The sequence below is a fragment of the Salmo salar genome, chromosome ssa09, assembly GCF_905237065.1.
Source record: "Salmo salar chromosome ssa09, Ssal_v3.1, whole genome shotgun sequence".
Classification (NCBI taxonomy): Eukaryota; Metazoa; Chordata; class Actinopteri; order Salmoniformes; family Salmonidae; genus Salmo; species Salmo salar.
In genome coordinates, this window is record NC_059450.1 from 81,653,850 (window position 1) to 81,676,140 (window position 22,291).

General features: G+C 44.6%; 3 protein-coding genes across 7 annotated transcripts in view; 1 reads left to right on the forward strand and 2 right to left on the reverse strand.

Annotated features, from left to right (window-relative positions):
* On the reverse strand, positions 1–11,569 carry polr1a (RNA polymerase I subunit A). Its single transcript, XM_045724073.1, has 32 exons — positions 11,171–11,569; positions 10,722–10,926; positions 10,404–10,553; positions 10,116–10,223; positions 9,945–10,030; positions 9,750–9,850; positions 9,416–9,605; positions 8,447–8,600; positions 7,929–8,102; positions 7,666–7,788; positions 7,343–7,570; positions 6,873–7,127; positions 6,514–6,705; positions 6,273–6,422; positions 5,907–6,090; positions 5,626–5,708; positions 5,356–5,514; positions 4,886–4,984; positions 4,622–4,774; positions 4,449–4,531; positions 4,117–4,282; positions 3,736–3,954; positions 3,328–3,542; positions 2,741–2,908; positions 2,501–2,636; positions 2,171–2,328; positions 1,888–2,017; positions 1,330–1,716; positions 931–1,131; positions 698–815; positions 423–587; positions 1–275 (listed from the first exon to the last, which is right to left on the reverse strand). Exons 1-32 carry the CDS (start codon positions 11,245–11,247, stop codon positions 175–177), a joined length of 5,118 nt encoding a protein of 1,705 aa, XP_045580029.1. The 5' UTR covers positions 11,248–11,569; the 3' UTR covers positions 1–174.
* Positions 11,570–18,185, forward strand: ptcd3 (pentatricopeptide repeat domain 3). Of its 3 annotated transcripts, none has more exons than XM_045724077.1 (24): positions 11,570–11,694; positions 11,915–11,967; positions 12,091–12,130; positions 12,223–12,268; positions 12,357–12,425; positions 12,508–12,612; positions 12,702–12,825; positions 12,961–13,064; positions 13,599–13,678; positions 13,778–13,865; positions 13,956–14,016; positions 14,242–14,324; positions 14,448–14,592; positions 14,691–14,741; positions 15,465–15,554; positions 15,672–15,700; positions 15,790–15,896; positions 15,998–16,076; positions 16,170–16,260; positions 17,101–17,186; positions 17,306–17,454; positions 17,544–17,585; positions 17,671–17,815; positions 17,898–18,185. In XM_045724077.1, exons 1-24 carry the CDS (start codon positions 11,606–11,608, stop codon positions 17,898–17,900), a joined length of 1,959 nt encoding a protein of 652 aa, XP_045580033.1. In that variant the 5' UTR covers positions 11,570–11,605; the 3' UTR covers positions 17,901–18,185. The 3 variants fall into 3 exon arrangements, with proteins under 3 accessions (XP_045580033.1, XP_045580034.1, XP_045580035.1); XM_045724078.1 differs by having other exon boundaries at positions 17,671–17,785; positions 17,901–18,185; XM_045724079.1 differs by lacking the exon at positions 17,544–17,585.
* The window catches only part of immt (inner membrane protein, mitochondrial (mitofilin)), a 17,387-nt gene continuing 13,278 nt past the window's right edge, over positions 18,183–22,291 (reverse strand). For 2 of the 3 annotated variants that reach the window (XM_045724074.1, XM_045724076.1), the window contains 5 exons: positions 22,043–22,172; positions 21,524–21,747; positions 21,162–21,293; positions 19,482–19,611; positions 18,183–19,407 (listed from right to left, as the gene is read on the reverse strand). In XM_045724074.1, the coding sequence (XP_045580030.1) occupies positions 18,800–19,407; positions 19,482–19,611; positions 21,162–21,293; positions 21,524–21,747; positions 22,043–22,172 (1,224 nt within the window). In that variant the 3' untranslated portion in view covers positions 18,183–18,799. The remainder of the gene's footprint in view (positions 19,408–19,481; positions 19,612–21,161; positions 21,294–21,523; positions 21,748–22,042; positions 22,173–22,291) is intronic. The other variant, XM_045724075.1, reaches the window with a different exon arrangement.

The window sequence follows — 22,291 nt, forward strand, 5'->3', positions numbered from 1 at the left end:
CACTTCAATACATATTTAATAGTCAAATATAAGAAAACATGCAACAAATAAAAAAAAACAGTCCCTTTCCTCATTGTCATAACAATGGCACTTGCAGTGAACTGGTGCGTTCACTTCCTTCCTTTGAAATATCTAGATATGGAGGCTATGGGTACCTGATGCATTTAACAACATTTATTGCAATGGCTGCTTGAGATCAAAGATCCCGGTCCCTCCTTTTACAACCTTACCCACCACTAAGCAAGCTGAGGGAGAGACCAACTTATCATGGGAGCCTGTTGAGAGAGCAAAGACCAGACACCTGGTTAAACCAACAACTGGTGAGGGGCAGACCATGCATTGCTCCATTTGTTTTATGATGTATTACGTCTCCTGTTGCATTATGTGTACAGCCTACAGATGTGTTGTGTAATAATGCCTACCCAGCATAGTGGCCTGCTTCAGGAACTTGTAGCTGGTCTCGAAGGTCATCTGTTGCAGTGGAGAGGAGTTGGACTGGATGGCGAAGCGGTTTAGAGGTTTGTACATGCCCTCAAAACACATGTAGTCGGCCACCAAGGATAAATGCCTGGGGTCCACCTCAATACCTGCACAGGAAAGGAGAGCAGAGAGACTCAGAGAGGAGATCACACAGCTCTCCAGAGCCTGTTGTTGGGAAATGAGTAGATAGCTAAAGAAGTTGTGAGCCTGTTTGTACCGTAGACAGCGAAGACATCTTTAATTTCCTTCTCAATGACTCTCAGGGCCACCTCAATGCCATACGTGTTTGCCATGGCGTGGACCTCATTGGAGTACAGCCGATTCACATCAAGAATCTGAGATTAAAACAGTATACCATAGAATGTATAAACAAAGATACCCACATGAAGAAATTATGTTTTTACTGTACAAGTACTCTATACATGTGAAAGTTTGTGGATTATCACTCACTTCACTGTGGTTAAACAGCTCGTGCATGTTGATGCCCTCAGTTTTGAGCTCCAGCTCCTTGGAGCCATCTTTCTTAGTGACCTCACTGAGCAGACATCTGGTGATGCCCTTAGTCTCCATCACCACTGCATTTTGGGCCACGGCCACCACCAGCGACGTCAGGTCAAAGTGCACCTTGCTGACAGGCAGGACGAGCGTAACCTGACAAACAGAGAAATGCAAAACTCCACTCAATCCACATTCAAAACATTTATATCCAAGTCAAATACTTGGTTTCGTGAGAAACAATTTGGACCATCAATGAGGCAACCATTGGCTGAAATAAGTATTTTAGTATCTTAAACCCAGAAAGTAATATTCCAAAAATCAGACAGAAGGGCACAGACTGGGGGTACATACCTCACACCAGAGACCCTGCTGGCTGTCATAGGAATAGTCCTCGATGCTGGAACTAGTTTCCAGCACAGTGTTGACCCTCATGCTGTCCTGTGTGTGTGTGCTTTTCTGCTTCGACCTCTTCCTTGTCCCAGCACCAACAGGCCCTGCAGTGGCCAGGTCACCGGGCACCTCATCAGGCACCTCTTCAGAGTTCTCCTCTGCCTGCTCGTCTTTTTCATCCACCAGGTCCTCTCCCTCCTCAGCATCCTCTCCCTCCTCACTCTCATAATCCACTTCCTCCTCCTGATTCTCTCTCCTTTTCGCATCCGAGGCGTCAGCGTCTCCCTCATTCCCCACGTCGTCCACAATCCTGCTCTCCTCCCCATCCCCATCCCCTTCTCCACTCTCCTACAAAGAAATGACTTACACAAATGAAAATAGGTACAAAAGTAGCATAATTCTACATTTAAGAACAATGGTCACTTTGGTAATGATTAAGTCCAGGTTGTAAAGCCAAATGTAAAGCTATGGCTGAAAGGAACAGATGAATAGGGAAAAGTCCATGCTTGTTTAACACACCTGTCCAGCTGAGGAGTCCCCTACATCCTGGTCATTATCTCGTACTGTAGCCTTGCGTGTTTCCACTGCGTTGATTGAGGCCAGCTTGGTATTGCGCTTCTTAATGGCCTCCAGTAGTAGGCGGAAGAATCTGGAAAAGACAAGGTAGCAAAGAATGCCTTACATTGGTTCAGACCGACAACACGGAAGTACGTTTGTGGGACTAGTAACCGTGATCTGATTGTCACACACACACGGGTTGGCAGGAGAATGTGTGGGCCCAGCGCTGGTTCTAATAGCTCACCTGTTCTCCATGTAGTGGAGGATCTGATGGGGAGTCAGCATCTTGTCTTCCTGGTAGCGCTCTGGGGAAAGAAAGCGGAAGGTGATCTTGAAGACGCGGTCCTTCTGTCGTTTGTTCTTCACCCGGAGTGTCTCCAGGACGTCCACTTTGTGCAACACCTTTGAACAACAATGGACAGAATAATGACTCTCGACTCACAATTCATTGAAACACAAGGATGGAGTGATAACCATAGAAAAATGTATTATATATTTCTGTGGTAGTAACGATTGAATTACTTTGGGATGTAATGGTTCATAAACAGTAAGTAAATAGAGCCAATGTAATAACCTCAGCTAGACACACACGAGTCAGCTTCTTCCTTAGTGTCTTCACCCGCTTGATGGCTTTTTTACTGTTTAACACAGGAATACTCATCATCGGAGTCTTGATGCTGGAACTGGCAATCATCAATATTTCTCTAAGCCTGTGGGTGCAGACAATATTCAGCCACTAATGTCCAGAGTTTGTACATTTTATTCTGGCAAAGAGTCATTGCACCGTTATATTCCAGGGGAGACCATACTGTACCTTGGGATACCGAGGGTAACGTTCATCTCCCCCCTGCCGGCAAAGTGGAAGGTGTTGAGGGTCATCTGGGTGGAAGGCTCTCCGATGCTCTGAGCAGCCAGCAGACCCACCGCCTCCCCTGGGTCACACAGGGCTCGCTGCCACTTCAGCTGCAGCAGATGCTTCAGTCTGCATAGACAGAGTGGAGACCATGACATAACCTAAGCACTCAGTAAAAAAATTCAGTAGCTACAATGGCTTCTAAAAGTATGTACAACAGCCCAATCTTAGTTTCAACATCTAAATTTTGTCATTTTTAAAAGACGTATTATTCTTTATTTTACCTTTATTTAACTTCGCAAGTCAGTTAAGAACAAATTCTTATTTACAGTGATGGCCACCGAACAGTGGGTTAACTGCCTTGTTCAGGAGCAGAATGACACATTTTTACCTTGTCAGCTCAGGGATCCCATCTAGCAACCTTTCGGTTACTGGCCCAACTCTCTAACCACTAGGCTACCTGCCGCCGCTCTAAAATGTCAATTTAGGTAAATGTTCATTTAGGTAAATACTATATGCAATATAGACGATCTGGATTGAAATCTCACCTTTGTGCATCAAGGTTCTTCGAGCTTCCCTCAGCTAACTGCTTGACTTGGATGTCCTTTAGATAGGACTCCACAATGCTGTCAAATGTCTCTGACACTGACCCAAATGAGATGTCAGGCCGGAACAGGCTCAGGCAGGGCTCAGGACAATGTGAAGTCTTCTTCAGGTACTTAGATTTGCTGTCCTGGTCTAGAGAACTCCATCTATCCACCAGCTAAGAAACATGGGAAGGTAACATATTAGAACGTTAAACAAAACAGCAAACTACCACAGAGTTTGATATGTCACATTGAAAAAGTAGAACGACAAATAATACATCCCAAATCCCCCAAAAATTGGTAAATAGTTGTGGAGGGATATTTAATCTGATAACATTGCGGTGTTGCAGCAGTGGGACAATACATTACCTTCAGAGTGGCAGTATCCCTGCCATTGGCCAGGTTCTCTAGAGTCTGGCACTCTGTCTTCTTCAGTTTCTTCTGGGAGAAGAGCAGGAAGGCCCCCTCTCTGGGAGAAAGATGCTCCCTCTTGGCTTTCCACTTCCTGATGGCTTTGAAATGGTTGGTGGCAGCCTGAGGGTCCAGTTTGGCCAGGACCTCATCCAAGCACTTTAACTTTCTGATGACCTGTGAGTAACGGGAAATTCTAAATGAGTGCTGCAAAAAGTCATCTTTAAAAAAATTATGGATGCAATGTTTGCCATGCACGGTCTTGAAATAAAGACGTGCTTTCAGTCTCAAACACTTTAGAAAACAGGATCAGTTGACTGGAGCAGCGCCAATTCCTACCTCATAGTTGTCCTGTATGAAGGGAAACTGCCTTGGCTGGAGGAACTGTGTCTTGGGGACGTCCAGGCCATCCTCTCCATAGAGAAACTGGACCACGCTGCCGTCACTGTCCCTCACAGTCAGGTCATACTGAACCACCAGGCCCTCCAGATGTTTGATCACACATCTGGAACCACAATGAGTCAGTTCAGAAAGGGGGAAATTTAAATATCGTGTGAATCCCACAGGACTCTGGTCAAAAGCTGTGTACTATATATGGAATAGGGTGCCATTTGGGACGTAGACATTCACACTTCTGTAAAAACGTTCAGATTTCTGTAATGCCAGCTCACCTCTGAAGGTACCCTGATCGACTGGTCTTAACAGCTGTATCTACCAGACCCTCCCGGCCAGCCATGCAATGGAAGAAAAACTCCTGCAACAATGAATCATGAACATTCAGAGACCTTCAATTATGAAGTGGAACAATCAAACACACAACTTGGGGCAGAGAGAAGTCACGTACCGGGGGCTTGATTCCTGTCAGGAACCTGCCAGACACAAAACCTCCAGAGCGGGGCGAACTTTCGTACGGCTGAAAGCAGGGCAGAGATTTCCCAGAAGGCATCAGGGGAGGACGTCGGCCCTCCAGCTCAATCTGACCCAGCAGACATGAGATCTAACAAAAGAAACGTACTCATCAAGTTATGATTGGTACACATGGAGACAAAATGCATATCTGTTGTGTCTCTTTATGGTTTGATGTCTGCTGTGTTCCTTAAAGGAGTACCTGCATGGTATTGACAGTGGAGCCTTTAGCCCCAGACTGCACCATCAGCTGGAGGTTGTTCTCAGGGAAGCTGCAGTGGAGACCCAGGGGCATGACCACCTGGCAGGAGAAAATAACATCAGTCAAAACCGTACAGCAGTGTTTTCTGCTACCAGGAACTCCTTTCAACTTTCCTATCAAAGTCCCTTAGAAATATATGCAGAAACTTTCATCCAAAGCGACTTATAGTGATGTGTGCATACATTCTTTTTAACGTATGGGTGGCCCCGGGAATCGAACCCAGTATCCTGGCATTGGAAGAACCATGCTCTACCAACTGTGCTACAGAGGACCACTAAGGAATATATTCTTCTTTACAATGATGGCCTGACAGTCACATGCAAACAGATGATGACAACCATCTGATGGTAACCTCTTCACAAAACTGAAGGATGAGCAAACCAAACAACGCAAACTCCCACGTAGCTCACCTTGTTGATGTCGTTGTTGACCTGATTGGCCACCTCCTTAAACTTGAGGTCCACCATGTTGAAGTCTCTCTGGTCTGGGTTGAGGTGGGCGTCCTGCCAGCGGCCCCTAGCCTCACTCTCGTCCACGGTGTCAGGAAGGTTAAAGGCTGCCTGCAGGGCCTGGGTTACACCAGAGCAAACAACTGTTACTGCCACACTAATGCATGTCATTCAATTTGTTTATTTGTTCCTGGAACATGTGGATCAACTGATTGATACTGGCATCTTTACCTTAGTCCCACAAGTGACAGACTCTTTTATGATCTGCTTTCTCTGTCTGTTGGCTCCTAGTTTCACCAAGATATCCTCCACACCTGAAATTAATTCAATAAATAACCCTTCGATTTTGAGAGAGCCTTGTGATGGATCCCCGAGTCTGTTCAGATAGATCTAGAACACCTGTTAGTATGTCCCAAATAGCACCCTATTGCCTATATTGGGCACTACATTTGTCAAAGGTAGTGGGCTATATAGGGAATAAGGTTGAAGTTGGGATGAAGCCCATGCCTTACCCATAGTGAAGCCCCGGTACAGCTGGAGGTAGGCAGTGAAGAGACGAGCCAGGCAGCTGAGGAGTTTACCACTGGTCTCTCCTCCATACAGCTCGTAGCAGCAGTGGACCAGGCCGTATGCAGAGCTGCCATAGTGGGCCTTGTCCAACACCCCCACCAGCAACTCTCCCTGACGGAAGATCACCTGTAGGATCAGACACAGTTAATGGCAAAGTCTAGGACTAGGTGTGCATTGCACAAAGTCAAAAGAATTGTTTAACATACAGCTAATACAAACTATGACACTAATAATAAAATAAATCAAATCAAGGTGGGTACATGTGCAACATTGGTAAGTTGAGTAGTACTGTTAGTGAACAGTCTGACCTGGGAGTCACACATGGTTTCAGGCTTGTAGCCAGGAACACAGCGTGGAGACTCCTTGATCCAGGCCTTACTGGGGATCTTGGCCTTCCCTGTCAGGTTCAGAGGGATGTGGTTTCCTGGGATGACGTTCATCAGTAGTGTAGACACCACCTGAATGACAAAGGACACCTGTGTTATTACCTGTACAATTATGAATTATGACCTACTAAACCTCTCAACCCATGGGTAGGTCCTTCTGCACCTGTTTCCCAGTCCAGAGAGGGAATGGTTTGAGTATGGCGGGCGGCAGCAGCTTGACTCTGCCGACCTTGTCGGTTAGACCTCGGTAGACCAGCTCAGTGTACTGGTCACGGGAGAAGAAGCAGCCGCGGATGGTCATCCTAGTGCCTGACACCATGTGATCCTGGATCAGACCCGCCAGAGGCTTCCCATCCTGGGGGACAGAGACAAGGCAGTGAGGCTGTACAGCAACAGTAGGTGTTGAGGGTGAGCAAACAATAGCTTATCTATCAAACATACAACATCATTAAATTCCTCTCAAGAATTAGGAATTTGTATGTTTGCAAAAAATATATACATTTAGTAAGGCTGAGCAATCACCTTGGGCACAAGGTACTGCTGGTCAGTGCTGACGAGTGTGTAGGCCTCAGCCCTGCCCAGTTCACTCTGAGGGAAATGGGCATTCATCTCATCCCCATCAAAGTCAGCGTTGTAGGCCTTACAGTTAGCGTAGTGAAGCCTTAACACTTTCTCCCCTGGCAGGATGCGGGCGCAGTGAGCCTGGATGGACGGCCGATGCAGTGTTGGCTGCCGGTTGAGGAGCAGGACGTCGCCATTCTTGATGTGACGATTCACCTATGAGAATATGAACATTGCTCAATAGATGGCAAATATAATAGAAAGATGAAATGCAAGGAGACTAGTTATACCATCTTTAATGAAGTGACATTTTAGTGGGAAAGTATATGAGATTACAATAAAAATGAATTAAGGTTAATCAGGAATCAAGGAACCATTATATAGGGAGAGGAAACGGCTGGTGTAAGTGGTGTTAGAAAGATAGGCCTTACTATCTTCATGGGCATCATGTGCTGCCCGGTGCAGGGTGTGAGGAGCTGCTTGGCGATGGCCTCTCTCTGGGTGAGGTTAGTACTGCTCAGGATGGTGCGGGAGCCGTCCTCGTTAATGACCATGGAGGCCCCAGGGTGGACATTGGGCCCGTTCAGAACTGCCTGCCTCAGCTCCTTAACATTCCAAGGCGTCACAGGTTGAGGGTAAGTCAGCTTGGTGGCAAACACCTGTAGGAAACCAGATGGAGTTTATCATGCGAGCTCACACAACGCTCCAACTATCAATGGACATGCAGAATGCAGGCAAAGGCAATGACTCTTACCATGGGTACTCCAATCTCATTGGTCCCAATGTACATGTCAGGACAAATAACAGAGCGTGCTGCATAGTCCACACGTTTACCCATCATGTGCTTCCTGAACAAACCATCCTTCTTCTCTAAGATCTGAAAGAGAAAACAGGGTCAGCATGAACAAATAAATGTATGGGTTGGAAGATGAAGGTATACTGACATTTTTCACTCCCTTTGGCTAAAATGCTGGATATATGGAGCAGGTGGCAATAGATTCCCATGGGAAAACATACCTGACGAATGCCAGGGTACTTCTCCGTCATCAGTTTGTCCATGTCACTGTCAAAGACTATGTTGACGTGACTCTGGAGCCGAATCCAGGTGTTGTAGAGTTTATCTGTGAGTGTGACACCGGGGATCCCTGCCAGGAAGGCCTGGTCTGTCTGAGAGGGGTCGGCTTCCTGTACCTTTAAATTTAGAGTACAGAGGAATGGCAACACTTAACACACAATTGGTTAACTTTATTTCATGCAAAAGGCCCAGATATATATTTCTAGGAATGTGGAGCCGTGTTTGTGTGTCTTGACTTTGCTTTCGTTGTTTTTTTAAATGTTCTGTATGTTTTTAACATTTCTTAAGACTTAGTGAGGTAAAACAGAATCAAATCAAAAATACCGTACGAGATGACGAACTAATAAAAGGTTAATTTATATACATACATGGAAAATCAAGTGTGTCACCTTTGACCTTTTCATTCCCTCAAAATAATGTTTAAAGAGCAAATGCGACCCCACTCCATCGGTTCACATACCTCCTCCAGCTCCAACTCCTTTTCTTTCAGCTTCTCTCCAGCTAGAAGTGCTAGGAGCTTCTGGATAACGCCACTGTCCTTCATCACTGCCTGCATGTTAACCGTCTGGCCGTTAGTGAACATCTGGTCTCCCAGACGGTTAATGGGCCGATACCTGGGGAAAACAAGAGGGTTACTCTCATAAGTTACTGGAAAGCTTCACAACTAGGAGTTTTTTTGTGATGCAATTCCAGACACTATCTTATCAATAACTAACAGAAGCAAATAACTACCGTAAATTCCGGACTATAAGCCGCAACTTTTTTCCCACGCTTTGGACCTCGCGGCTTAAACAATGACGCGGCTAATATATGGATTTGTCCCGCCTTTTAAAGAAAATTCTCAACAACAAAAAAAATACACATTCTGTGACGTGCTCAGTTTTTTGGCGGCATGAAGCTTTCATTAGACCAATGAAATTGCCGAACGGGTTAAGGTCAAACAACTTTTTTGTTTACTGTTTAGATTAAATCAAGCGCTCTCAAACTTCCCATCATTCTGATTACGGTAGTCATTTTGTCACCCTCATCATGGCAAAGACACGGAGAAATGCATATGATGCAGCTTTCAAATTGAAGGCGATAGATCTGGCTGTTGGAAAAGGAAATAGAGCTGCTGCACCGGAGCTTGGTCTTAATGAGTCGATGATAAGACGTTGGAAACAGCAGCGTGAGGAATTGACTTGTTACAAGCCGTGTTTCGTTAAAGCCTATTTATTTTTGTTACAAGCCGTGTTTCGTTCAAGCCTGTGTAAAGTTCATTTGTTTCAATGTACCGGTAGGCACCTGCGGCTTATTTATGTTCAAAATATATATTTTTTTAAATTCAGTGGGTGCGGCTTATATTCAGGTGCGCTCAATAGTCCGGAAATTACGGTACATTCAAAACAAACCCACAAATTGTAAGGCTGTTCTCTGAGAGATTCCTCACCTGCATGGAGGGACCACCATAAGCTCCAGGAAGAAAAGGCCAGGGTAAATGCCATTGGGTGAGCTCTCCAACTCCTCCAGTCCAGAGAACAAGCACTTCAGGAAGAAACCTTCTTTATCCCACAGTTTGGCGATGTGATCCCGTGCCGTGCTAGGGGTCAAGTATCCACGTTTTCCAGCCATCCCATCTTCTGAAAAAGGAGAAGAGACCAAGGGCACTTATTCAACTTTCCAATTCAGGACAACAGAGTTGCAGAAATGTCAACTATTCAACATCTTTTAGTCCTCTACTATATTACCAATCTTGAAGCAGAAGATTGAATGGTATGCATTACCTTCATCGGGTCCCTTGATGGCACCATCTTTATACATAGCCGCAGGCAAGGTGACAATCAGTTTGCTGTTGTGCTCCCTGCGCACTTGTGATCGGCCACTCCTATTTGGGAACAGTAAAAATCAGTGTGAAGCTTCACACGGGACAGAATTGGTAATTAAATAAATGGTAATTGACCAGAATGGTCCATACTTACTTGCAGTGAGGGCATTTCCTGGAGTTCATTTGGACCCTCCAGAAGAGTGTTATAAGCTTGTTCTTCTTCTCACAGAGATGCTTGATCTGAGAACACAAAACATTCAATTTTATCACATTGGCCTGAGTTGTGATGTTCAGTTTCTATGACACATTCACAATCAGCTCTTACTGGTGAGCTGTGATCGCCGCCTGTCTTCCCTTTGTTGACATGAGCACAGTAGTCCTCTAACACCACCTGGATCTCAACCCCAGAAGCTTGGGCATTGCCTTCCAGGAACTGCAACAGAGAAAGGGTCAAAACCAGTTGTGTGAGTGATTAAAACTCAGAACTTGGATGAATTTTATGAATCAAACACTATCAAAACAAAAGACTTACATACATTACCAAAAACAGCAGTGTGATTTCAGAGACATCATTATTTTTTAATATTACCACTCCTGTCTGTGTGATGCTCACCTGGTTCAGCACATGCTCCAGCTCATAGACCTCCTGTAGAGCTCCCACATCCAGCAGCTTCAGCTGGTTCAGCAGGAGATGGATCGCTGCTCTGGGGCAGGACAGCATGTGGCAGTTCAGACATGACCCTCGGATCAGCAGGTACAGTTTCTAGTGCCAGAGTAGAAGTGAGAGAGCATATTACCTTAAAAGAAGACGTACCCCATTGTAACTTGTAGCCTATCGACTGTGTTTTCGATCATGTAATGGTTTATCTGGAAACAGGCCATGTACTTCTAATGACTACTGGGATAAGTGTGTTCAATGTTGTTCACCTACATCAAAGAAGAGTGGGTTGTATACGGGTAAGGGTAGCTCGATGTGCCCAAGGTGCCCAGGGCAGTTGTTGAAGTCTTGCATACAGGTGGAGCACACCTCTTTGGAATCAGCTGGGCCCAATGACAGGTCATAGAGGCCATTGGGGGCAACATTACCAACATTATCCAGGAATCTGAAGTTGGTAATGTTCTTGACACTCAACTTTCTGTGGAGAAATGGGAACAGGACATGATAATGTTGCAATGATTGAATGCAATACTTTAGCAGTTAACTAGTTGTATAATATCCATAGTAGCAGTACCACAAACGGACAGTCCAAGAACAGTGAACACTAACCAGTTAACTATAGTTAGCTAGTCCAACACACACAAATCCAAACGCAAAAGTCATGCAGGGGCATGTTATTATGGCTTCAGTGCATATGCACTCATAACAACTTGTATTGTTACCTTATTTCTTCGGCAGAGTACATGCCAAATGTCATTCCTTCCAGCCGCCTCCATGGTACTTCTTTCCCAAAAAGCATACTTTAGAAAATCCAAGTAAATTGTTTCTATTGTATGCGTTCCTTACATGAACTGTGTAAAATCCACATGCGCTACGAAGCTAGAATTCTCCAACACGTGGGACCTTCCTCTTCATGGACGGTACCATTAGGAGTTAGGAGCGAAAAGAAAGCACGTATTCTCATTCAACTGAAAATGTGAATACGTCACCGGTTAATTGATATGAGTAATTACGAAATAAGTATTGTGTCATACACCATAACCAAAGCTACCTAATCAATCACATAATACTATCCGTTGGTGGGTGTTACTGCAGCTCCCCCCTATGAACAAGTAAATCGTAATTCCTTACCATGAGCCCCCGGGGTTGTTTCCAAAATGGCGGCCCCCGGTAAACACGTAGGGCATTTAATTTACAAGAATGGTCGCTTTCTTCTAAGTAATTTTGAACAATTCTGTCTTCGGAGGTAAATTTTACTTTACGCTGGCATTGCAGTGACAGCTGTTAATGTATTGGTTGTATGTTTGTTCAGGTGACTGACAAGGCAGATCATCATAATTTGCTTTTTCACTGACATGAGGTCACATAAGTAACTGCTAGCTTGCTGTCAATGCACAACCGAACTATTTGCATGAACCTCATTCTAAATATGTTTATATTATTGATTAATGCATCATTAATTTCAGGAACTTTGGATGGAGTGCAGTCGTTTGTCAACAAAATGCATCAACTGAAAGAGGTACATTTAAATCAATGAATGGCACCCAGTAGAAGAATCTCAAGCACAAAGAGCCAGACCAGGATAATGTACTTCATAGATGGTGTTAATTGTAGAATCCTTCTTTTTCTAACTCTATTACAGAGTCTGCAGAGGCAATTGTCATTCCCAAAAAGAAAACATGGTATGTTGTATTCAATCTATTTGAAATCACTCAAGACCAAGTTACCAATTGTTTGATATTGTGACGAATAATAACCATTCTTGCTCTGACAGGAGCAAATGGGCTGTGCTGCAAGCTCTTGCATCCACCGTCAACAGGGTAAGAAGTCTGCATTGCATTTCCATGTATATTTTGACAGAAGTAGTAGGCCATGATGGCCTAAACAATGCACAATCATCATTTTCAGGACCCCACTGCACCACATTACATGTTCCAGGATGATCCTTATCTTACTCCAAGGACGTCTCCAGAGTTTGTAAGTAATGGACAGGAGTTTTTTGGAAATGTGCTGCTTCTTTTTAGCCAGTTTGCACTGATGTTTTTTTTGTCCTCTACAGAAATTGTACTCCCTCTCCCAGGAGTCTGGCAGAATGGCAGCTAACCACATTGTCAACAAAAACCCCAAGTTCTTCCAGAAAGACTTTGCTGAACCACATATTCCAGTAAGTTTGATTCTAGTGTGTTATTTTGAATGAGGAAAGCTGCACGATGATAGATAGGTAATTGAGACTGCTGTGTGTCTGTCCTACAGTGCTTAATGCCAGAGACCATGGAGCTGCGTATTGAGGAAGTGAGTGAGGCAGCGCTGCTGGAGCGCATCATGCTGAGGAAGGTGAAGGCTGCAGTAGACATGTACGATCAGCTGCTACAGGCAGGTAAGTCACCCACATTTCTATTAATTGTCATGTATTATTTATAGAGTACAATTGACATTGTATTATGGGGGGGTTCAATAAGACTGCGATTAGAAATGTTTGTTTGGTAAGTGTTTGCCCGCTCTCTCTATGCAGGCACCACCGTGTCTACTGATGCCGCTAATGACCTGCTGGACCTTATTTGTCTCTATGGAGACCGTGACCCTGTGCAAGATGACAAGCCAGAGGCAGAAGATGTGGTAGGATATTATTTATGTGGCCTCTACTTGTTTATACTTAATTTTTTTTTCTCCACAATTTCGTGGTATCCAATTGGTAATTAGTCTTGTCTCATCGCTGCAACTCCCGTACGGACTCAGGAGAGGCGAAGGTCGAGGGCCGTGCGTTCTTCGAAACAAAACCCAACCAAGCCGCACTGCTTCTTGAAACAATGCCCACTTAACCCGGAAGCCAGCCGCACCAATGTGTCGGAGGAAAAACCTGGCGACCGTGTCAGCATGCACTGCGCCCGGCCCGCCACAGGAATCGCTAGTGCTGGATGGGACAAAGACATCCCTGCCGGCCTAACCCGGACGACGCTGGGCCAATCGTGGCCGCCCCATGGGTCTCCCGGTCGCAGCCGGCCTGGACTCGAACCCAGAATCTCTAGTGGCATAGCCAGCACTGCCTTAGACCACTGCGCCACTCGGGAGGCACTGTTGTTTATACTTTATAGCTAGTTCTGTCACAGCTCAGTGTTGTTTACCTCTGGACCTCTGTTGGTTTTCCCTCAGGCTCAGGAGGTGCAGGAGGAGGGCCGGAGGAGGAAAGGGAGGCTGCGGAGAGCCTCCGACTTAGTGAGGATAGTTTGGAGGTGAGTTGTTTGAGTGGCGTTACGTTTAGAGAGAAAACGTTGCAAGTAATGCCTTTATTGACATGCACTATCCTACAAACGTATCACCTCGTCATGCAGGGAGAACAACAATGCAGAGAGGATCTTTAACCTGCTTCCAGAACGTGACACACGAGCATACTCTGCTTTGATCAGAGGCATGGTCAAGGTACGTCAGATGTTGAATTGGACAATGTTTTCTGTACAGTCGGTTTGTTTCTAAGGTGTTTCTGATTAAATGTGTGCATTAAATCCCCAGTATGGAGCTCATGTGAAGGCATTCAACGCATACACAGACATGCTGAACAACAGACTGACTGGTGAATATATTTACAAAGATAACATGCCATACAATACAACTTTATTGTCCATGTGAACAACTGAATTTGTTTTCTACTCTCATTATTCAACGAGAGAGAGAGAGAGAGAGAGAGAAAAACACTCTCTTGCTCTGTCTGCCATGATGGATGGCATTTACAGTTCTGATTACTGATGATAATACTTGGTGTGTGAATTGAAACATTTCTTGTCGTTACCTCCTCCAGCGGATGTTCACACCTTCAATGCTCTGATCTCTGCGGCACCAGAAGTCCGTGAGAGGTACACTGAGAAATGGGACCTGATTGTTGTAAGTGTATAGGAAGCAACTTATACTGTAGAACCTTTTCCTGTTGTCTAAGGACTGCCCTGTTTTTGTTTTTATGTCATGCCCATTTCTCTTCTTTTTTTCTCCTCCTTCCTGGGTTCTTAGGACTTACTAAAGCAGATGAATGAGCAGAAGGTGAAGCCCGATCTGCTGACGTTTAATGCTTTGCTGAAGGCCCTTCGTCGCTGTGGCTCCTTAGCCAGGGCTCAGTCTCTGCACACGCTCAGTGAGATGAAGGCTATGGGCATTGGTGAGTAAGAGAATGCATCAGTAACACTCCTGAAGGAAATTAATGTCAGTATATGTGAATTATAGCAGTGTCCTAACATATTATTTATTTTCTTTTAGCACCCAGTTTGGCTTCTTTTGACCATGTTCTGGGCATTTTCTACAAAGCAGGTGAATACCTACAGTACCAGTCAAAGGTTTGGACACACCTACTCATTCAAGGGTTTTTCTTTATTTTTACTATTTTCTACATTGTAGAATAATAGTGAAGACATCACAACTATGAAATAACACATATGGAATCATGTAGTAACCACAAAAGTATTAAACAAATCAAAATCTATTTTAGATTCATCAAAGTAGCCACCCTTTGCCTTGATGACAGCTTTGCACACTCTTGGCATTCTCTCAACCAGCTTCATGAGGTAGTCACCGGGAATGCATTTCAATTAACAGGTGTGCCTTGTTAAAAGTTAATTTGTGGAATTTCTTTCCTTCTTAATGCAAGAAATTCCACAAATTAACTTTTAACAAGGCACACCTGTTAATTGAAATGCATTCCCGGTGACTACCTCATGAAGCTGGTTGAGAGAATGCCAAGATGCAAAGGGTGGCTACTTTGAAGAATCTCATATAAAATATATTTTGATTTGTTTAACACTTTTTTTTTTTTTTGGTTGCTACATGATTCCATATGTGTTATTTCATAGTTTTGATGTCTTCACTATTATTCAAGAATGTAGAAATAGTATAAAAAACCCTTGAATGAGTAGGTACTGTAGATATTTTGTCTTGATTTCTATTGAACAGTTTCTTGATTGGTTTGTGGTGGTAGGTTAGGGGGAGAGTGGTTCCATGTTTCTGTTACTATCTTTCTCTCTCTGTCCTGTCTAGCGTCTCCTTCCCAAGGGCAGACTGATATCCTACAGGAAGTGATGACTGAGGTGGCAGGAAGGACATTTGTTGCTCAGGATCCAGATGATGGTATGCCTGCAGCATTTCAATCTTAAAGACCGATAGTAGAGGTCCATATCAGTAATTTCATTGACCAAGTGATTCATGCCATTTTGAATGTAGCTTTGACTTTATTTTCCCTCCCAGTAAACTTTTTCTCCAGTGCCATGAGAATTGTAAGTAGTCTTGAATACAACTATGTATGTATTTGAATATTTCAGTATGTTTGTGGTGACTGTTTAAGACCTGTTGTCTCTGTTCCCAGTGTCTGGATACCAAGGACATTGAGGCAGCGTACAGGGTGCATGACCTGCTCAGTGTGGGAGAGAACTGGAGGCTACTGGGAGATTCCTTCCAACAGAGTATCTATTTGTGAGTAAACCTTCTAAAAAGGTTTGCAAATCAACATTGGAGAGTAGCATTTCTCCACCTTATTCCAATACACTGTCACCTCTGACCTCTTGTTTGTTCAGTGGCAGAATGTTCAACCTGCTCTGCATGATGGAACACATAGATGTGGTGCTGAAGTGGTACAAAGAACTGATTCCTTCTGTAAGCACTCAGACATGGCAACATTGACATTTACATTGTATTCATACTCACATGCATTCTAAGACTAATGTTCTCAACTTTTTTGGTCCATAGCTCTATTACCCCAATCCACAAGGAATGAGAGATCTGCTCCAGGCACTGGACACTGATAACAGATTGGACATGATCCCACAGATATGGAAAGGTGGGTTGGAAGTAAATGTACTGCTAGATTCATTAATTAGGTTTCCATCTAATTGGCGACAGACTTTCATGCAAATATTCTAGAATCCGCATAAAGAACATTTTCCCACCAGTGGCATGTTTCCATCAAATGGACTAAAAATCAGTTTGTGATGACGTAGTGCAAACAAAATATACATTTTCACATACCGAATAAAAGTTTGTTTCAATCGCATTATCAACTCTACCGATACTTTTGTCACCACTGTTGCATTACATAGCAAATGTTCTTACTCTGATCTTGGCAACTGCACTCTACCCAACAGCTCGCGGGTAGGCTGGTCTACATGAGATTATTATGGATGAGCGAGAATATTTTCATTTGTGAAGCATCGATCATCATGTCACCAGAATAGGACCCTCTATTTTTTGGAAAGGAGCATCAAGATCACACTGCACTTTCACCACCCTGTGAAGTTCATCATTTATTTAATCTGTAGTCCAATAAACTGCATGATTTCCCCGAGTCGTAGTGGGAGGACCACACACCATGTCATCGTGTGCCTCCAAATTTACTTAGATATGTTATTCTATCAATATTTGCGCAAAGCCGTTTCCACCGGCATATCTTGCATAATTAATTTTTACTGACAAATCAATTGTCTGCATTCATTAAATTACGCCGAAACTTCCTGTTGCTGTGGTGATATGACTTTACTCACATAACTGGATGGAAACATGGTTATAGTAGTGTAATGAAAAATACAAAACAATAACTAACATGTGGATTGTCTGACTATATAAGCCCTTTGGAGATTGTAAAGGCCTGTAATCGACCTCTGCTTTGGTTTACCCCCCCCAGACATCCGACGGATGGGGCATGACAACAAGTCAGATTTAGTGGAGGAGCTGCTGTCACTCATGGCCAGGGACAAGCACAGTCCTGAGGTGAGGCAGAGATGGACACCTAGCTAGAAAATACATTTCCATCATTACTTTTTTTTACTGTGAATTGTCATCTACTTTGTATTCTACATTCTGACTGAGATCTATTGGGATTCATGCAGATCCAGGAGTCTTTTGCAGTGTGTGCGCTGGATGTGAGGAGCCTGTATGAGCAGGTGCAAGGAGCCAGGATGGCTCTGGAGTGGACAGCCACTGCCATGACCAACATTACCTCTGTCCTACTGGCAGCCCAGAAGAAGCAGCAGGCATGGTGAGTAGACCTGGACACAAAGCCATGGGGTACTTAAGTTGAGCCAATTGACATAATTCACTATTTTAATCCTTATCTTTTAAATCTAGGGATATGTTGAAGCTCTTCAAGACCAAAAACAGAGTTCCATCGTAAGTCTTTACGTGAATACTATGTAAATGTAAACACCATCTAGGCACCCTAGTTCTGACCCATCTATTAACTGTACTCTTGTAGTGAGGAGCTGATGGAGGAGTTCCTGGCCAGCATCAACGACCCTCAGCACGCTATGGAGCTGGTACAGATCTCAGCTAGCTTCTGTCTCCCCAGCACCCCCAAACTGGCTGAGAGGGTACTGCAGGAGTTTGAGCTCTCTGAAGAATGACTACGTGGTCTATATTTTTCATGTGCGATCAACTCTTTTGGGCACCAGATATCTAATTATGTCCTTGTTCCCTTCCATGTAGGACTATTCTGTCTGAGCTGGAGGTCTCAACTGAAGTCACCGAGTGATGAAGTCTAATACAGATTACAGGTCTTAATCTACCGGTTGAGCCAAACCTCTGACGTCCATACGATTCTGAATGGCCAGAGGTTGAAATGCAAAATATGAATTGAACAGTAACATGTTTGTAGCCAACTCCAGTACTACAATTCATTCATTGTAAATGCAGAGGCATTAGCTACAGCATACTGAATGTGAAAGTCATGTGATTTAGTGTACCACAGATTAATAAATATGTACCAACTAACTGGACAGCCACAATTTATTGATATCCAATATTAACAGGGAGGAAATAGCATGACAATTGATTCTGCACGAAACATGATCAAAGCGAATAACACATTGTGAGCCGAAACGGTGAACAAGGCTAGTGAGAGACAAGTTACAGGGTGGTATTGGATCAAGGGTCCAGCTATCTAAACCAGTGGTTCCCAACGCAAATACCCTCACCAGCCCTCCAGTGCCCTCAACAGTACACATTTTGTTGTAGCCCCAGACAAACTCACCTGATTCAACTTGACTAATTGTCAAGCTTTCAGGTGAGTGTCTGGGGTTACTGGAGTTTGGAACCACTGATGTAAACAGCACACCCAGTGAGGGATCTCATACATTACACCTGCTGAGATCACTGACTGAGGACACCATAGGTACATCAAACGCATTAGTACTACTCATTTTCTTGTAGATGCTTGGGAAGGTTCTAAAGAGAGCATGTTTTAATACATTTCTGGGATACGCCCATCAGTGGTATAGTAGTGCTTCAAACAGATTTCCTTTATTCATAAATTAATTCCTCATGGCGAGGGCAGAGCTTGCTGTTGATGCAGATAGGACACTCCCATGTCATGGACCTGGACTGATCTAAGGCACCATGGTGGTGCCCAACCCCACTGCGTTGGCGTATGCAGACAGGAGGCTGACCACCTGTTTCGTTTCTAGTGTGAGCCGGGCCTCTTTGAGCCAGTCCTGAGCCACCCTGCGCGACTCGCCCTTCAGCTGGTTGACAAGCTTGGCGGCCAACTCCAGGTCTCCATGCTCCAGGCTGTAGGCAGCGTAGGAGAGCAGCTTGAACGTGTCGAGATCTTCGGCCGACAGCTTGGCAGGGGGTGCCTCCTGTGCCTTCTCAAAGAGCAGCGTGGCCTGCAGGTAGGATAGGAAGTACTGGTAGAGGCTGTTGCGGGTCTCGTCTATCAAGGCCACGCGGCGGGCCAGCTGGCGGATGGCGTAGAAGCGAGCGCGGAGAGAGGCCTCGCTGTAGACGCCGCGGCTGAGTGACTCGGAGGGCAAGGCAGTGGCCAGGGCCTGGGCAAACTCATCCTCGGCACAGCTCTCCTTGATGGCCTGCACGGCGCCCTCTAGGGGCTCGGTGGGGTCATTTAGGGCAGCAGTCTTCAGAGTGTAGTTCAGAGCCTCCACTGAGAGCCACAGCTGATGGGCCTTACGGGCCTCCTCCTCTGCTATAACATGACCTGTAGGGTAACATGACTACACTTTAGTATCTCATACAGAACCCACCACAACAGCGTGTGTCTGTCTCACTCACTGTCAATGGCCTCCTCCATGCCCTTGAGCCTGGCGTAAGCTGCATTCATGTCCAGGGTGAAGCTGTCCAGTTGGTCCTGTGTCAGACGACGGTACTCTGTCTCCTTCTCCATCAACGAGCTGTTCAGGATCTGGAGACAATTAAAATCATGTTCATTCAGTTTGCATTAAATATGATTTTAGGGGTTCTTAAAACCTGTTGGGGCTAGGGGGCAGTATTTTCATGACCGGATGAAAAACGTACCCAATTTGAACAGGTTACTACTCTGGCCCAGAAACTAGAATATGCATATTAGTAGATTTGGATAGAAAACACTGAAGTTTCTAAAACTGTTTGAATGGTGTCTAAGTATAACAGAACTCATATGGCAGGCAAAAACCTGCAGGAAATGAAAATCTTGTGCCTGTAGTTTTTTCAAGTCATTGCCAATGGAACACAGTGACTAAGGATTCATTTTGCACTTCCTAAGGTTTCCACTAGATGTCAACAGTCTTTAGAAAGTTGTTTGAGGCGTCTATGATGAACAGAGACCGAATGAGAAGGCTGGGAAGTTGGTCACCCAGGGAAGGACATCACTTCATTGGCGCGCATTCACGAGAGAGGAAGCTCTGTTCCAAAACGTTTTTCAAGTCACAGGAATGGTCCGGTTGAAATATTACTGAAGTTTCACGTTAAAATGGCCCTAAAGATTGATGCTATACAACGCGCGTCCTACATTTTGAGTAGCTTACTGAACGCGCTAACATGGAGTTACTTGGACATAAATTATGAACTTTATCGAACAAAACAACATTTATTGTGGACCTGGGATTTCTGGAAGTGCCTTCTGATGAAGATTATTAAAGGTAAGTGAATATTTCTAAATGTTATTTATGCATTTAGATGACTCCAAAATGGCAGCTATCTGTATTGCCTAGTGTATTTTTCTGAGCGCAGTACTCAGATTATTGCAAAGTGTGCTTTCCCAGTAGAGTTATTTTGAAATCTGTCAATGCGGTTGCATTCAGGAGATGTTAATCTATAATTCTTTGAATAACAGTTTAATATTTTATCAACGTTTATAATAAGTATTTTTGTAAATTCACCGGCAGTTTTGGGGAGATACATTTTACGCGCCGATGTAAAATGCTGTTTTTGGATATAAATATGAACTCGATAGAACAAAAAATGCATGCATTGTCTAACATAATGTCCTAGGAGTGTCATCTGATGAAGATTGTCAAAGGTTAGTGCATAATTTTAGCTGGTTTTCTGCTATTGGTGACAGCTGTGTGTAATTTTTTGTCTATGTACTCTCCTAACATAATCTAACTTTATGCTTTCACCATAAAGCCTCTTTGAAATCGGACAATGTGGTTGGATTAAGGAGATGTTTATCTTTCAAATGGTGTGAAATTAGATTTTTGCTGTTTTGAATTTTGTGCCATGCATCTTGTCAAGCAATCCCGTTTCCGGGATAAGAACGGGAAGGGGTGGCCCCAAGAGGTTAATGTTTGCATTGCTAAATATTAACAGGAAGTAGGTCAGCTGTAGCAGTGACAAGCACTCAAAACACTGAATAAACAATTGGCTTGTTGGCTGGCTAAACTTATCTCCTGGATTTCAATATGAAGGATGTTTGATAGGCTGTGATTATGTATGTGTCACAGTAGATGGGATGTTCAATATGGATATACTTGCCTCCTCTGCCTCGGCGCGCAATTCCTGCTCCTGCACCTTGAGGACGTCACGCAGGTGGTCTGTGTGTGCTGCAGCCTGCCTACGCAGCTGGGTCCGCATCTCTGCCTCCATCACCTCCCGAGTCTCCTCTACCTGGTGATGGACACAGATGCAGTCATCAATCGAAACCGCCAACCCAGTTGGGTCTCATTCTACTCATGTGTCCAACAGAGCAAACATTTAGCAAGATTGCTACAACCTACTGTGCGAGGAAAGGAAAAGTCCATCCATCAAAACGGATGAATGCTGCCCTATAACGAGGTATAGACCTTAGGATCATTTGGTTAATAGTTAGACGAATAAAGAAAGGCCCTTTAGCTCACCTTCTTCTCCTGCTCCAGACGCATCTGTTCTCGGTTGTGTTCCAGGGCGGTGGAGACGGCCACCTCCAGGGCCTTCTTGTCCTCCAGCTTCTGCTGCTCTAGGGCAGAGTCGATGTGGATCTGCTCCCTCACCCTCTGCTCAGCCAGCTCTCGGTTTAGCTGGTCGATGCGTCGGTGGGCATGGGCAATCAGGGAGTTGAGGTCATCTTGAGTCAGCTTCCCTGCTGGGAGATGGCCGAGGGCCAGTCCGTGAATTTAAGAGCCGATTTATCCTGCCCCCCATGGTTCTATAGCCTAAACCAGTTACCTTTCCTTGCATCCTCTCTTCTCAAAACGCATTAGAGGGGCTTGGACCTGCTCCAATGCGGTTGACAAGGAGGCGAAGAATCGCAGAAAGACTAACTGAACCTAAGCATGTCATTGATGCCGTGCACAGTTTTTCAAAGGCTTACTGCAAAGCCGAACTGTTAAAATGTGGGTGGGTTATGGGAGTAAGATGTAGGGGTGAATCTGACTTACTGAGTCCCTTCCAGTTGGCCTGGATCTCTGGAGTGATGCTGTTCAGCTCCTTCTGGAACTGGGCCTTGGCCTCGTTCACCAGCTCGCTGTACTGGGACACAATCTTAGCCTCGGACTGGGCTGTCTGGACCTGCAGTAACGACGCATCAGGATAGGTTAAACAGACATCTAACCAGAAAAACAAGTATGCAGAGTATGACATAAGAGAGAATGATCAATACTGTCTACGTATGTGTCTAAAATAACACC